The sequence below is a fragment of the Malus domestica genome, chromosome 10 (genome assembly GCF_042453785.1).
Source record: "Malus domestica chromosome 10, GDT2T_hap1".
Classification (NCBI taxonomy): domain Eukaryota; kingdom Viridiplantae; phylum Streptophyta; class Magnoliopsida; order Rosales; family Rosaceae; genus Malus; species Malus domestica.
Genome location: NC_091670.1, coordinates 1624055 through 1640912, shown reverse-complemented (window position 1 = coordinate 1640912; position 16858 = coordinate 1624055). Strand labels below are relative to the sequence as shown.

The window sequence follows — 16858 nt, the reverse complement described above, 5'->3', positions numbered from 1 at the left end:
ATTTACACACTCAAGGGGGAGTGTTGTAAACATTCCTAGTTTAAGTATGATTGTGTAAATCCTAGATAAGATTTGATTCTAGTTATCCTTTCCTATTACAACTTGTATTACTTGGAGAAGAAGGAATATCTTCTCTCCCTTTACTACTATAAATAAAGGCACAATGTAGGAGGGATAACAACACACACATTCCCCTACAATTCTACAAACACACATCTCTCTCCTCTCTCTCTCTCTGCCGCCGGCCCTAGTCCCTCTGGCAGAAGATTTGATCTCACCGGTCACACCCCTTAAAAGCCGGCTCTGCTAAGTATCATTCATTTTGTGTAAGTTGGGCACTTTATCATGTGGCATTAAATAATAAATGGAGCTGTGGAAAAATTAGAAGACCTAAAATTTGAATTCAGGATAACTGTTGGAGGAGAGTTGGCTATCCCACTCTCCCCACTTCTTGCTGGCAGCTTCTCTTTGATAGGGAGAGAACTACTAATAAACACAACACTAAGATGTAAAATACCAAAAAGAAATAAATAAATTATCAACTTTCCCAACAGTAAGTAGTTGTAACTTGCTTATTTTGATCTTGAAAAATTATAGAAGACTGTTGCATTCACTTATTTCACATTACCCATTCCAAAATTTTGGAATTTTTAGTCTGTTTGGATTTGGAAATCTCAGAAGTTTCAGCAGTATCAGAACATTTCGAAAATTAACAATTTCATCTTTTTGTTCAAGAAAATATATCATTTTTTTCCTCACGTCAATCTTTAGACAACAAAATGACGCCTCTACAGCTCAGCATCCACATAAATACTCTCATCTTCTTCATCTCAAATTTAGTTTATACAGCCGGAATTGTATAAAATCACTTTCAACTTCTTCATCTCAAATTTAAGTTATATAGACAGAATTGTATAAAATTAAAAAGAAAAATTTAGTAATTTAGCAGAGAGAAGTTAGAAAACCTTGGTGGGCAAAGGGTTAAATTTGAAGAAAGTTGGGTTTCCATCATAAAATCAATTGGTAATATGGGAACTAGCCCAAATATTGATATGCACATGCCAGGTCCCTCCTCTCATTAATGTAGGATTCATTCTCACACGCTCTCTCGTGTGTGATAGATTTTCAAATCTAACAGGTGAATAATACTTCTAGTTCCAATCTAATTCCTTATCGTGTTGGATATCTTCTATTGAGGAGAACGTTCTTATCAGCTATTATATTTGAAGCAAAGACGTCTGCACATAAACTAATTTCTACGTTGAGCAACTGGAGAAGACAAAATGGTGTTGTATATGACATGTTCATATCTTACAAGTATACGTACACTCCAGCATTTACTAGCTTATTGGAGAAAAGGCAGAAGGCAATTAATCTTTGGTTTTCAATTAGTACAGCATTTTGTATTTTGTGTAGTAGATCTTTAATTGAGATCATGTTCATTTTCACTATCATTTATCAGAAAGTATATGAAGTTGCCAATTAGTCAGTCGGTGAAATTTTCTTAGAAAACCACGAGTCGACAAAAAACTGTTTCGTCTGAAAGAAAAATGCCATGATGTTTCACTGGAATATTATATCTATAAAAAGATAGCATGAGTTAGCAAGATGTATGGGAAATGGAGAGTGAAGCAAGACTTATCTTGTGATTTGTTCTGTTCTAAAAAAATCCAGCTAGACGTTAGGCTGTTGGTTATTGCTTCGATTAATTCTTAAACGTTTAAAAATTAAGAAATTGTACCTAGACTTAAGGATGGGCAAAACACCCACGGTTATGGGTAACCGTAGTTATCCGTCTATTTAAAATTCGCAGTTATGGTCATGGGTAACCGTTTATCTAAACGGTTATGGATTATGGATATAACCGTTTACTAGTGAAATTTAAAGAGTGATTGTGGGTATTATCCGCGGTTATAAATTGATATCCGTTTAACTGTTTATTTTAATATATGAAATTAAAAAAAAAAACTAAAACCTTAAATTGTTGACGCTCTCACCCAGACTCCCGCCGCTCATCTCTCTCCTCGCTGCCCTTCCTCTCGTCTCCGCCGCTCATCTCTCTCTGCGGCTGATCATATTGGGATTTTCTATAGTCTTTGCTAGCAAATTAAGCTAGACAATATATACATTTTTCATCCTATTTTCTAAACATTCTGTCTTTTTCTTTTGGCTGAGTTGGTATCTTTGTTATATAATTTGAGGTGAATAATTATTTAGACTACATGAACTTATCTGAGGACTCTGTTCATTATCAAACAATATATATATATATATATATATATATATGTGTGTGTGTGTGTGTGTGTATGTGTGATAATTTTTTTTTAAATTTTCAAGTTGTTAAAAAAATATGTAGATGGGTGAAAAATGGATAAAAAAGGGATAAACGGGTAAACGGTTACAGTTAAGTAAATACGCGGTTATGAGTATGGTTAACTGTTTATAAACGGTTATGGGTATGAGTATAATCGTTTAGACAATTACCCAACAGGTAAACGGTTATGATGGTATGAGTATAAATAGTTATGGGTAAATAACCCGTCCGCCATAACCGTTGCCCATCCTTACCTAGACCTGCTTAGGCACCAGTCTAAACCTGCCTAAGCTCCTGCCTAGCCCGCCTAGATCCACCTAGGGCGACTCTATCTTACTTAGACATAAATTAGATAACTTGCATTTTGAATTTTATTTTTTTCTTAAATTGTAAGATACTTGTTGCATACTTGGATGAACACTCATTGTATGTTTGGTCCCATGTTTTCAATATGTTATAATATTTTATAGTCTATAAGTCATTTTATTTTGCAATTTATGTATCTAAATACAATTATGTATTTTTAAGTATAAATGAACATTTATTTATTTGTTATATAATTAAAATTAAAAAAAACAAACCCGCCTGGACCCCCTTAGATGTCTAGGCACTAGGCTCCTGCTAGCCGCCAGATTAGGACCTAGTGCCTTTTAGAACCTTGTACATATATATATAAATTAGATAGTCGATGTGTCACCAAGATATTGAAGAATGATACAATTGAAATGAAGAAAACTTAGTCGACGCTATAAAGAAATTAGACGAGATAGTTATAGATTAAGACTCGGATTGCATGTGCCATTGCAAACCATCCTTTCTCCTACCTGTGATGACGAAGAAAACCCAATTATACAATCGACAAATGGAGAGTTGATATTTTGTTGAACTGGAAATTGTTTAGTGGATAAGCTGAATAAGCTATCATTTATTGCTAGAACTGATCCAATATTTTTTAATTCAACCCAAAAATACCATAACAAGAATAACCCAACAACTTTACGTTGTATATGGGTTTTTTTTTCTCTCTTGAGTCTACTCATGCAGGTAGATGAAGTTCAAGCTAAAGGCCAAAAGAAATCCGTGTTCTTTTTTTTTTTATTGAACAGACGATATTATCTACACTAAGAGAGTGAGAGAGCGGACTAAGTTTCATAATGAATTAGCAATAATGTGGTTCAAATTTATCTTTATCGATAATCGAACCTAAGATCTCTCACTTATAAGTGAAAATGAATAACATTAAATCGTAGCTAGTGTTCCTTAGGATAAAAAAAGTTACTTTTTGGTTTATTTACTACATAGAGTAAAAAAATCAATTGAATGAGAAAAAAAATCAAGCATATGTGGTTTGATCATCATAAAATCACGTTTCACGTGTAGCAAAACAAGATTGAGTTTATAAGCAGGCAGAATTTCGATAGAACAAAAGAGTTTGTGAACAGTGGTGAAGTCAGGAATTGTCAAGCGGAGGGGTAAAATTTAAACGGTTTAAGGTCCCTAAAAAATGTGGACATCCATTCGAGGCCTAAGTCTAGCGTTTGCATGAAGATTATGTGAACTACCCGGAATATTTGTAAGATTATGTGAACTACCCGAAATATTTGTAAGATTATGTGAACTACCAGGAATATTTGTAGGACAATTTGCACTAACCAAAATAATCGAAGTAGGAATTGGACATAACCTGACCTAGGCGGACTAGGCGAATTTGAAAAAAAAATATATTATATATTGTATAAATAAGTGTTTATTTATTATATACATATAATATCTAAGAACATTGACTATAAAACATATAATATATAAAAAGATTGACAAATTTTTTTATTACTTTGTTGCATTTGATAGTAGGAGATAAAAATTCAAATGATTACAAGTTCGTAATACTTTACAAAATATTTTTTAAAGTTAGTATGAAGTTAGTATGAATTTATAGTAAATTTGAAAGTAAATAATAGTGTCAAAAAAGTGGCTAAAAAAATATTGAAAAAGAAGGTAAATTAATGAAACAATAATTAAAAAACAAAACAAATCTCAATATAATCAGCACATTAAATAGCTTGCTATGTGGCCCAAACTGATTGGACACATTAAATAGCTTGCTATGTGTTGAACTAGTTGAAAAAGATGTAACTATGAAAGTCATGAATAACTATTTAAGGATTCTGCAATATATATAACTAGTTATCCTTCCATAACTAAACAATTATATAACTATTTAAATCTATCTCGTCTGCCAAGTCCAGGATTACAACCCCGCAAATGTTATACATTCTTCCAAAGACATAAATCCAGAATTTATAGAAACCAGTTTGCAGATCTAATCCCATGAGATCTGTTCATGTTGAAAGGTTAACATATTGAACTATTTATTCCCTGAGAATCGAGAGGGCAAGTGAACAACTAGAGGTAGGACAAAAGTTGAATTTGCATTTATAACAGGTTTACAACAAGGGCCGGCATTAAACCCCTTTTGAGTTTTAGCATATTGATGAACCGTCACATTCCATCATATTCGTGCATGCATGATTTGATGATGAAATTATTTTAGAACTGGGATTAAATTTAAGTTAGAATTGTAAATGGAAACATTAGAGGCTAAGGATTTGAGTGAACTAAATGTAAATTTAGTAATTCTAAGAATAAGATTTCCGATCCTTTACAATGTTCAACCATACAGCTGACTTTCGTTGATAAGTTAAATCTTTAATGATTCAATTTCAGCATACTGATAGGTGCGATTAATGTACAATCCCTTTTGAAAATTCTTATTGTAGCAAGTAGAAATATGAATAACTTTCGACTTTTCTAAATCAAAAAATGACCTATACGGTATTATCTGTACCTTGTTCCCTGGTTGTCCTGTGTCCGAAACAGCCTTTCCACCAAAGAATGCCCAAAATCAAGAAAATGAGGAATAATGCTGAAACAACTCCACTCACAATGAATTTCTCCTTTTGCTATCATCAGGCGGCTCGAAATCTAGAATAAGTGACAAGGACAGTGACAATAAGAGAACAATAAATTTCTACAATAAATCCAGGATTTCAACCCAGCAAACGTTATACATTCTTCCAAAGATATAACTATGAAAGTCATGAATATATGGATTACGGGACCATATGCGGGAAATTAAAGAGACAATTTTCAAAGAGTAACACCAAACACCTTCTGTGCATTGGTTTTTTTGAATAACAAGAGAAAGAAGCATATCAATTAGAGATGATACAAAGGGATTAGGGGGATTAGGATAAAGTTTTCATGTAAAAATTCGAATAGCAAACAACAATAAAGGAGAAAACAATTATAATATACCTGGCTTGAAAATTAAATGGCATTCAATTTACTGTGTTTTAGTCCTTTGATAGACAGAGAAGGTTGCGTATCGCCAAACCATGAAGGAAAAACACGATCATAAAATTGTACATGGAGAATAGGTCTCCTGAAGAAATCTACACGTATAAAACACATCTAATTTGTATAGAAAGCTAAAGGTGATTAAGCCTTCCTTAAAAATAGATTGATAAGAAATTCAAATTCAAAAATTGTTATCAAGAAATCGGGGAGAAAGATGAAGGAAATTACTAAACAATGAATTTGAATGCTAATAAAAATTTAAAACATGGGAAATATATGGAGAACGTGCAAAAGCTATAGGAGGATAAAATAGTAATAACAATGCAAAAAATCAACCTAATCAGAAAAATTGATGACATGGAATCTTAGTCATTGGAGCTAAGCCAAAAGTAACTAAAATTTGGACCAATCCTAATGTTGGGTTATAAAATTGAACATATATCAAGTTTCCCCTTGATTTTTTAATCACAGATTGGGCACGTATCCATCTGCGATTGGTGAGCAGCAGGAGCTGCTGTTGATTTGTTCAGCAGCCAAGTTCTGTCCTAAGAAAAGTAGATGGAAGAAAGGATGACACCAAAAACTATTAAAGTACCAAGTGACTTGTATTTAAATATATTTGTTCATGCATTCGAAGTTTTGTGTTTGAATCTCTTCTCTGTATGATTTTAATGTAACTTATCTTATCGTTTTGTAGAAGAAAAAAAAGAAAAAAAAAACTATTCCATTTAATCTTATTTAATTCTCATTCTGATGCACAAAATTAAAAACTAAATAGTTATTAAATTTGAAAATATTTTTAAAATGATTGAAACTATTTTTGGTGAAATTGATCTTTAGTTTCAAAAACACTTTACGTGCTTCATGCAAGAAGCACATGTTTAGTTAATGGAGGTTCTCATGAAAACCTAACAAATGTATAAAGGTGTTTCACAATTTTCACTTTAAGTATGATATTAAGATGAAAAAATTAAATAAAAACTAAATGTATGAAAGTTTGAAAATCGCGATATTTCATGATAGTAAAATGAAAATTTACTAAAGAAGAAAATATTTGGTATTTCTAATCATTTCGTGTAGAAGCAGCAAAACCCTACAGAGTACGGTTATCAATTGTGAGAGACAGTTTTCACAAGTTACAGCTTTCACCGTTTAACCGTTGGTACGTGCACTGATATCAAGTTATCAGATTTCTGATGCACGGTATAAGAAGTAGAGACAGACACGCCATACCCAGTATAAGAAGTAGAGACAGAAGAAGTAGAGACAGACACGCCATACCCAAATCAGAATACATTTCTTCATTTTTACTGCAACAGAAACCACTAAGTATATTGAAAGAGTGGTTATTAGGGCTACTATAGGTTCTAAGGTTTATCTTACTTTGTCATTTTGTAAGTAGTTTTTTTTCTCATTGCTTTAAGGAAATTGGTGTAAGTCTTTTTGTTGTTGTCATCTCCTTGATTTAAGGAGATTAGTGTATGGTCTCCAGATTCCTTGGAGACTGGGGGTTTCAAGGGGCTTTCCTGCATGTCTTCGTGCACTGCAAGTGCACCGAATCCTTCTCCTTAAATATCTCTTCCTCCTCTTTTGTAACCTTATGATTTTACTTTGGATTTAACTTGGCTGCTGAAAGAATGAGCAGCCAAAAAGAATCAGCATGCTGAAAGAATGAGCAGCCAAAAAGAATCAGCAGCCAAGAAAGAACTACACTTAAAAGTCAATAAAGTCACAATTTATTATTCTGTTTCTGTATATTTTTCCTTTAAAACCCCAACCGCTTCTTGCACTCCTCTCAAAAACCCCATTTCCTCCTTTGTGAAGAAACATCTTGCTCTTTCCTCCATCATCTTCTCTCTCTCTCTCTCTCGCTGGCCCTTTTTCCTATTCAGTTTAGTTTCGGGTTCTCTGGGGATTGTCCTCAACTGAGTTCTCTATTTTTCTTTCTTTCGTTTCAAGATTCGGTTGAAGTGGACCAAAACACAATGCATGTTTTCAAGGTTTTGTTCGGAGTCTTAGGTGAGTTTCTGAATTTTTCCTCTCTGGTTTTCGGATTATTTTCTCAATTGGATTCTTTCTTACCAATTTCCTTTGAGATTTGTGCGTTTGTGTTTGTTAATGCTCTGCTTCTTCGTTTTTACAGGAAATGGCACCGCTTTCTTCCTCTTCTTGTCACCCACGTAAGCCCTCTCTCTCTCTCGCATTCTTTCATTTGGGTTCTAAAGGTGATGCCTTTTTGCCTAAATTTTCATTTTGTTCAATGGGTTATGATATTTTGATTCTCTGTACATTCTGCGTTGTTCAAAAAGCAACAATCTCTCTCCCTCTCTCTCTCTCTTGCTTTTTGTGGCTAAAGATCTTGTCTTTTGTGTCATAAATTGGATTTGTTAAATGGGTTTATGTATATCTGTTGGATAATAAAAAAGGTTGAATCTTTACAGGGTTTCTTTAATTTTCTGTGGAATTTACAGAGTAATTTTGGTTTTAAATTGTGTAGAATTACATTTAAGAGGATCATAAGGAAGAAATGCACAGAGCAGTTCTCAGGCATTCCCTACGTGATGACTATGCTCAACTGCCTCCTCTACACTTGGTATGCTGCTTTGCTTCTCACTCCTTCAACTGCTCTCTCTCTCTCTCTTTCTCTCTTTCTCTCTCTCTCTCTCTCTCTCTCTGTGTTAGATTTCTTGTTGCCTTAATCACAATGGTTTTTATAACTAAAAGTTGGATTATTTAGCAGTTTTACCTCTGTTTCTGCTATTACTGTTTTATTTAATCACAACGCATTTCATCACAAAAATTGGCAATTTTGGTTGAAAAATGGTTTGGATTTGTGTGTAAAATATATGATTCTTGATATTTGGGTCGGAGTAAGCTGTACTATTGTCGTCTGTGTATTACATGTTATACCAAGTTTTGTGTGTAACATAACAGTTTGTGCAACTAGTTAATTCTGTGTAATTAATTAATAACTTGGATTAATTTAATTAATGTATTATGTATGATTTGCATTATATTAGGTATGGGCTGCCATTTGTATCCGCAAACAACTTTCTGGTGTCAACAGTCAATGGGACTGGTGCAGCCATGGAACTGATATATGTGTTGGTCTTCATCATTTTCGCCCCCAAAAGGGAGAAAGCCAAAATTCTTGGTCTCTTCACTGCTGTGCTTGCTCTGTTCTCTGCTGTGGCATTGGTCTCTCTTTTTGCCCTCCACGACAAGACCCGGAAGCTTTTCTGTGGCCTCGCTGCTACCGTCTTCGCGATCATCATGTTCAGCTCTCCTTTGTCGATTATGGTAAGTTTACTTGTATTCACTCATAACATTCATTCAATTTTCATGGTTCGGTTAAGTATGTGGAATTGTCTGGGGTTAGTTATGTGTTAATTTGTGTGTAATGCAGAGCACAGTGGTGAGAACTAAGAGTGTTGAGTTTATGCCATTTTTCTTGTCACTTTTCTCCTTCTTGTGTGGAACTTCATGGTTTATCTATGGCCTGCTTGGCCGTGATCCATTTGTTGCTGTAAGTATCTACCTCTTTGAATTTATTTTTGTCTTTTAACCATATATATGAACTTTTCTATTTAAATTTTCTGGGCATTTTTCCTCGCTAACGCTTTAATTGACTAAAACACAAATTAAGATGTGATTCAATTCAAATTGAAAGCTAGAGCTTGTTAACCCGATAATAACTTAGGTGTGACAAGACGTGCATATTTTTATGACTATCTTCCTTCTCGCATTATCTATCACTCGATAAAAGAGATATAGACATACAATATGATATTCATCCGGTTGAACCTAAACTTTTGCGTTAATAGAGCTTTCGTCTTATGAATGATCTGATGTGTGGTGCAGATTCCAAATGGGTGTGGGAGTGGCTTAGGGGCACTGCAGCTGATCCTGTACTTCATCTACCGTGACAACAAGGGCAAGGGCAGTGGCACCACGAAGCCCAATGGTGCTGCAACTACTGCTGACGAATCAATTACCATTAATGGCGCCCAAGATGGGCATGTCTAAGAACCCGTCTGCTTCCTACGATGGGTTATTGCCACGTGGCAGTGGCATCTCCAAACTTCCATTTTCCAGTTCTTGTTGTTCTAGTGTTGTACTTGTAGTAGCTTAAATTTCCAGCTAATGATGTTTTAATGACAATGCCATTCTGATTAGATGTCCTGATTGAATCAATCATATTACTTAGCTGATTTCTATATTGTTCACAGGTTTAATGTGTCTTTTCTCATGTCAAGTAGGCGGAAGCCGGGATCTTACAAGTCCCAATCGTATGGATACCAACTAAAATTACTTAGCCTCTCCATTAAGACAAACTTTTGTGTACGGGTGCTTTATATGTCGCAGCCACGGTCATGGATCTCTTATAATTATGATGCTGCATAAGTCAGCTGTACTCAAGATCTTCTCTTTTAATGGAGAATGTTGCGATCAATGATTAAGGGTCCATATATATAGCTAGCGAAACTCTTGAACATTTGATAATGAACGGTGAGATTGCCGTGCAGTTTTCTTCATTGTCCAAAACTGGAAAGAGAATGAGAGTGAGAGTGACCTTCGTAATACCAGAATCTTGGTCGTTGTGGAAAATATAAATGTCTTGGTCTTTGTTGGTTGGCAGGGCCTGTCTGTAGGCCTGTCTGTAGGCGACACTTTGACTAAAGCAGATGTAACACGTGTTGTTTGAGGAAAATATAAATATCGTACGTACATAAGTAGCTGAGTTCACATCAGACTAGAATTCTCTCTTCTTCTCTTTCCATCCCCTTCTTTTACATTCTTTATTTTGTAAATTTCTATAAAAAATTAATATATGATGTTAATATAGTTTAACCGTGATTGTTCAAATAGAAGAAGAGAAAAGGGAAGGAAAAAAAAGAGAGTAGGGAATTCTACTTCGTCCATATTATAGAAAGATTTTTCAGTGTGACCGTCACAAGACGGTACACCACGTGTCTCTATGTAAATGATTGAATATGTGTGTTAAAAGGTTAATAGCTTAAAAATTAAAAATTTTCACCACTTACATAAAAACACATGGTGTATCATTTGTGTTTCCGTCACAACTAAAAATTTTCCCGGGCGCTTGACCATGCATGCAGTTGTTTCATGGTCCAAACTCCAAAGTGTCCATGTGAACAATGAGCCTAATAAGACAAACAGACATCACTGTCCTTTTATTTTTATTTTTTCTCAACAGTTAGTTCCTTCATACTTTTAGGATGTGTTTGTTTGGCCTAATTGTCTTTTACTGCATTAGACTAGACTAATTATTAGTGTAGTCTTCTGTTTGTTTCAAACTGAGACTATGTTTATAGAGATTAAAGACTAGTTTGGTATTGTTGTGCTTTGAAAAACAAAATGTTTTTGTTGTGCTGTGATAATAAACAGCTGTAAAATAAAGCAGTAGAGTGTTTGGTAAATTTTTTTGTAAAATTACTTTTGGAAGAAAAAAAACAGTATGATAGTGTTTGGTAAACTTTTATGTAAAACAATTGTGACTATGTGAAATAACCAAACAATGTATAATACTATATATGCCATTAATTTAATTTTCTTAACAAATATAGGTGAATTACTAAATATACTTTATTTTTAAAATAAAAATATTTATAAACTTTATTTTAAATATTTATAATTAAGAAATTAAAATTAAAATAAAAATTTAATGCCTAAAAATTAATAAATCTCTCTCTCTCTCTCTCTCTCTCTCTCTCTCTCTTTCTGCTTCTTCATTTCCAAGGTGCTGCTCCTTTTGTTCATCCGTCATCACCTTCCTGAACAACCCTCCATTGTCACATCTCGGCCCGAGTCCACCATATCCTGAGCCCGTTCCACCACCGTAGCACAATATTGTTCGTTTTGGGCTTACCATTCCCTCACGGTTTTGTTTTTGGGATTGTGCTACGGTGGTGGAACGGGCCCGGGATGTGGTGGACTCGGGCCGGGATGTGACAAATGGTATCAGAGCCTAACCCTGGTCGTGGTGTGCCGACGAGGACGTCGGGCCCCTAAAAGGGGTGGATTGTAACATCCCACATCGCCCAGGGGAGTGATCTTTAAATGTATATTCTCATCCCTACCTAGCACGAGGCCTTTTGGGAGCTCACTGGCTTCGGGTTCCGTAGGAACTCCGAAGTTAAGCGAGATGGGGACCATACCACTCCCAGGATGGGTGACCCACTGGGAAATTGCTCGTGAGTTCCCAAAAACAAAACTGTGAGGGAATGGTAAGCCCAAAGCGGACAATATTGTGCTACGGTGGTGGAACGGGCTAGGGATGTGGTGGACTCGGGCCGGGATGTGACATCCATTTTCATTTCCAATCCCATCATCTTCTTTCAGGTTCTACAAATTCTGGTGGAATATTTGTTGTTGCTGCTGCCACTCCCCCATCAACCTTCCCAATCAATTTGCTGAGTTGCTTTTTCTTCAACTCGCTTTTCCTCTTGGGCTAGTGGTATGTGGACTCGAGGAGCGAAAGGGAAAAGAGAAAGAGAGCTTCGTTAGGGTTTCTCAAGACTTTGCGGGAACGCTTTTCTGGAGAAACACAGAAGGTTGCGAGAGAGAGGTAGAAGAGGAGGGCATGACTAATGATAGAAAGAAAGAAGGTTGGATTGGAAAATAGAAAAGTTCATTTAATTTTTACTGTTCATCCGTGTTTTACCAAAATAAGCTGTTTTGTTGAAGCTGTTATTTCCAGCTTCTGCTTTTCAGCTTTTTTTTTCATCCATAACTTTAAAAAAAAAAAGCTGATTTAAAATGTTTACCAAATATTTAAAATGCTCCAACTTTTTTTCATACTCACTTTTTTTTTTTTTTTTTTTTTAAAGTTAAGCTAAGCCAAACGAAGGCTAAATGGGACTCGCCCACACTAACTCCTTCACAAAAAGTTCTTAGCCACCCCCCCCCCCAAAAAAAAACCCACAGTATTGCTAAGACCTTCCCTTCATCTCCTTCGCATAGCCCTTTATCTGCTCTCTACTCTCACTGAGAGTCACCATCAGTTATACTCACCAACTTCTGCGAGATCACCACCAGACCACCACCGCTCTCTCCTCGCCCCGAACCTCAATTGGAGAACCTACTCTCTCGCTGTCGTCTCATTCGAACGAGACCCCAGAATCATCACCACTGTCTTGCCGTCGTCTGAATCACCTTCGATCCACCTGGGCCCCCGTCAGTAGATAAAGGTGGAGAGCTTGATAGGTGACGGCCATGGAGAATGGAGTTTTATGAGATTGAGGGGTTTTTATTCTGAGATTTTGGGTTTTGATTTAAGGTTTCTAGGATTTTGGGTTCTGATTGAAGGGTCTGATTTATGGAAAAATTCGTATACAGTTCTATGAGATATTTGGGAGGTTTAGGTAGAGGAAGTGGGCGAAGTAAAGGATGATAGCTTTTGGGGGTGTAGTCAAATGAGGATTGTAGAGGATTTTAAAAGACTTTAGAATTATGGTGTAGTCCATTAGGATTTTAAAAGAATCCATTCAAATACAGGGGTAGTCAATTAAAGGAATTTGAAAGACTTTAGAATCTTGGTGTGGTCAACTAGGATGTTAAAGGATTTTTATAGAGTCCATGCAAATCTATGGGTATTAAAAAATTCATAGATTTTGAAGGATTTCTTTCAATAAGAGATTTTGTAAGATTTGATAAGGGATTATAAGCATAACAAAATCCTACCTCCACCCCTAGGATTTATTTTCAACCCCCTGGCTCTTTCTCTCTCTCTCTCTCTCTCTCTCTCTCTCTCTCTCTCCATAATGCAACTCGATCTTTCTTTCTCACTCTCCATTTTCTTCCAAACATAGTACCTGCCAACCTGATTTCCTTTCACGTTCATCCGTCACCGTCCCAATTGTAAACTTAAATTTTTTGAATTGTACAATATTTTTTTGAATTTTTTATTTCCTTTATTTTGGACTATGTAATAGTATTTCTTGTAATGCTTTGATGAGAAATGTTAATGACTACTAGCAATTCTTGTAATGATTATGCGTTCTATCTGAAGGTGTTAATTTTTTCCCATGTTAATTGAACTCTTGGAAATTACTACTAAGAATCTTATTGCCAATACAAGTTTCTGTTCTTTTTTGTGTAATCATGTTAGTGCAAGGGTGCAAGCATCTTCCAAAGCCTGTTTATATTGGTAGCTATACTTAGACTGAACAACACATTATGAACTAATCAATTGTTGAGGAAAAAGGGTTAATTTTGAGACATTTGATTTAGATGCACTACTTGTTTTGGTTAGTTAAAATTATTTTTCGTAAAGAAACACAATTCAAATGAGAAAGGGAAAGAAAAGACATATTTGATTGATTTATATTTCCATATCAATATATATATATATATATGTGTGTGTGTGTGTGTGTGTGTGTGTGTGTTTGTGTCTTTTTTCAGATTGTGCACTGAGAAAAGAATTTATATTGTAGGAGTCAAAAAAGAAATCCTAAAAATCTATGAAAGAAATCCTTACAAATCCATAGAAATCCATAATAATCGGTCAAAATCCATATGGAATTGTAGAATCTATTAAAATTCTTTGAAATCTATCACTTAAAAAAATCTATTAAAATCTTTTAAAATCCAAATTGACTACACCCCCAAGTAGATAGAGGAAGTGGAAGATGATTCTAGAAAACAGAAATGATAAACTAATAATAAATATTAGTAGATTATATTAAATAATAATAACATATTATAGATATAGATTAAATAATATAATATTATAATCTTGTTTTTTAGTTCGACACTACACCAAACACTTCACTAAATCAGTCCAACTTAGTCTATTCTAAGCCAATCCAGCTTAGTTCCTAAAGCTAATCCAGTCTTAGATCATCCGATGCAACAAACGCACCCTTAACGTCTTAACTTATGTGGCAAGGATGAAGAAAGTTGGTACTATTATAAAATTAATTAATACTATAGAGAATAATATTCACTCTTTATGAGTTTTTGTAAGGTTTTTGTTTTAACTTGAAACTTTTTTACTTTCACACATCCTCACACACCTTTCAAGTGTTGTTGATTTTCAAGTGGGGAATAACACGAATTGAGTGACGTGGAACACATATGGTTGTTAACATACTCTAATACCATGAAGAAGGTTGACCATAAGACCAATCGACAATATAGGAAGCAGCTTCTTATAAACTCTTACAAAGTTTATCCTTTCACTGATATGAGACTCTTTATTTTCACACCACATTCTCACATAGGCATGGATGTGAATCATAAGTTACTTAAGGGAGAAATCATTAATCAACTTAATCAAACACCTACGACCTAGCTATGTAATCATAGTTGGCCTAGCCTAAGAATATTATAACAGAATACTTCCATTTTATAGAGCATAAATGGAACATAATTGGATCCTCTCCGAGGCAACCCCTCAGAATCCTCCTGATCGGTGTTAGTGGACCGTTAGATTTTTATCCAACGGCTACAAATATGAGGCCCTCTAAAAATTATAATAAATGTAACCGTTGGATAAAAATCCAACAGCCCAGTAACCCCGATCAAGAGGATCCCAAGGGTATGCCTCGGAGAGGATCCAATTCCAAATAAAACGAGCTTGATTTCTTGTCAAATTGCAAGCGGGAAATCCAATTAATAACTTGTTATAAACTGAAGTTGGGAATCCGGATTAAGCTCCAGGTGAGAGAATTCGATTAGCTTCAATTAAGAGTTGGAGCAATTTCAAGTTGGATTCAGCTCGTGTCTCGGAAAAAATTGGGATGTTATATTGTAAGTTGTTCTTATACAGATCAACTCAAATTCAAGTTAGTTAGGTTCACTATGATAACTCGAGTGGGTAAATTTTGTACCTTCGGCTTGTGTTATGGAGCGACTGCAAAAACCCTTCAATTTTATAGGACCCCATAGCTTAATACCAGTAATAGAGCCCGCGCGTTGTTGTGAGTTTTAAAAGTGTAAAACATATAATAAGTTTTATACATAAGTATGATCATATTAGGTGTTGAACAGTGGAGTTTACATTCCTGTTTACAGTTATATTTACATACATACACTAATTAGCACTATTTAAATTTCGTTGACTGTCACTTTAGAACTTCATTGTTTTATTTTTCACGATATACATGCTTCTCTGATAAAAATAAGAAAAAAAAACAGAAGTTGTTAATATAAATGAAAATTCAATTGAGCAGGTAAAGAGAAGCATATATATATATAGTATTTACAATCAGAACATATCGATGGTCCAACTATTGTGGAGCTCGAATTTATATAAGAAAGGACCAATCCATCATAAATTAAAATGAAAACATGTAAGTAATTAAGAATTATTACTTGCTAAAGAAATCCCAGCATTCAGTTCCTTCTTGTGGCTTCAAGGACTATTCAATTTAACCAAATCTGATCAAATTGCATCACCCAACTAAACAAACAAACAAAAATAAAGTTAAAAAGGAAAATCAGGGGAGCTAAGGGAAAATTTTGAAAACTCACCAAGAACCAAAATGATATAGGAGTTCTATCTTTCTATCATTTTCCTTATTCATTTTGAAAGTGAAAAATTCGTACTCTTTACTTTACCCAAGCATTGAACTGTTATACATTTAATAACGAAAACTGACCTTGATTGGGACCAATAGAGTGCTTGATCATCACATTGCTGAGTTTTATAAGATCCTTCATGTTTATAGCATGTTTATAACTAAATTCATAAAAACACTCGACATCTACTACATTGGAATGGAATGCAAACTGTGAATCACTATTCACAAAGCATGAAAAAATTGAAAAGAATACGTTAAACAGATAAATCAAACTTTCTAAAGAAGAAAAACCAAAAACACACATGTAAGTAAAACAGCACAAAAGAGAGTGCTCCACCATCACATCTTTTAACATGTATTTCTTTTTACGTTGGTAACCATTGTTCCTACCATCTAACTTCTCCAAATTGTCACCTATTTTCGAAAGAAAAATTCAAGAGTCCAATAACTTCTTATCTCTCCATCGTTTTCCTTCTTCATTCCCAAACCAAACAATTTCCGCTCTTTACTTTACCCAAGTATTGAACTTTTATAGATTCAATAAGAACACTAACCTCCATTGGAACCAAGAGAGTGCTCCACCATCACATCATTGAGTTTTATAAGATCCTCCATGTTGACAAAATGTTCATAACTAAAT

The 16858-nt window shown here is 34.7% G+C and overlaps 1 protein-coding gene and 1 long non-coding RNA gene across 3 annotated transcripts; one reads left to right on the top strand and one right to left on the bottom strand.

Moving 5' to 3' along the window:
* The first annotated feature begins 7455 nt into the window (after window positions 1-7455).
* On the top strand, window positions 7456-9882 carry LOC103410295 (bidirectional sugar transporter SWEET1). Of its 2 annotated transcripts, XM_008349010.4 has the most exons (6): window positions 7456-7690; window positions 7815-7851; window positions 8169-8264; window positions 8692-8971; window positions 9078-9197; window positions 9533-9882. In XM_008349010.4, exons 1-6 carry the CDS (start codon window positions 7657-7659, stop codon window positions 9695-9697), a joined length of 732 nt encoding a protein of 243 aa, XP_008347232.2. In that variant the 5' UTR covers window positions 7456-7656; the 3' UTR covers window positions 9698-9882. The 2 variants fall into 2 exon arrangements, with proteins under 2 accessions (XP_008347232.2, XP_028964907.1); XM_029109074.2 differs by lacking the exon at window positions 9533-9882 and having other exon boundaries at window positions 7514-7690; window positions 9078-9251.
* Window positions 9883-15868: 5986 nt separating this feature from the next.
* LOC108170214 (uncharacterized) lies at window positions 15869-16639 on the bottom strand. The gene is made up of 3 exons (XR_011571724.1): window positions 16409-16639; window positions 16297-16351; window positions 15869-16075 (listed from the first exon to the last, which is right to left on the bottom strand). It is a non-coding gene; the product is annotated as an uncharacterized lncRNA (long non-coding RNA).
* Between the last annotated feature and the right edge of the window lie 219 nt (window positions 16640-16858).

Excerpts from the sequence above, each read along its gene's own strand:
- LOC103410295 (XM_008349010.4), top strand. The coding sequence starts at position 7,657 with ATGCATGTTTTCAAGGTTTTGTTCGGAGTCTTAG. Across the intron at positions 8,972-9,077 it reads GCTCTCCTTTGTCGATTATG|AGCACAGTGGTGAGAACTAA; the intron begins GTAAGTTTACTT and ends TGTGTAATGCAG. Across the intron at positions 9,198-9,532 it reads GCCGTGATCCATTTGTTGCT|ATTCCAAATGGGTGTGGGAG; the intron begins GTAAGTATCTAC and ends TGTGTGGTGCAG.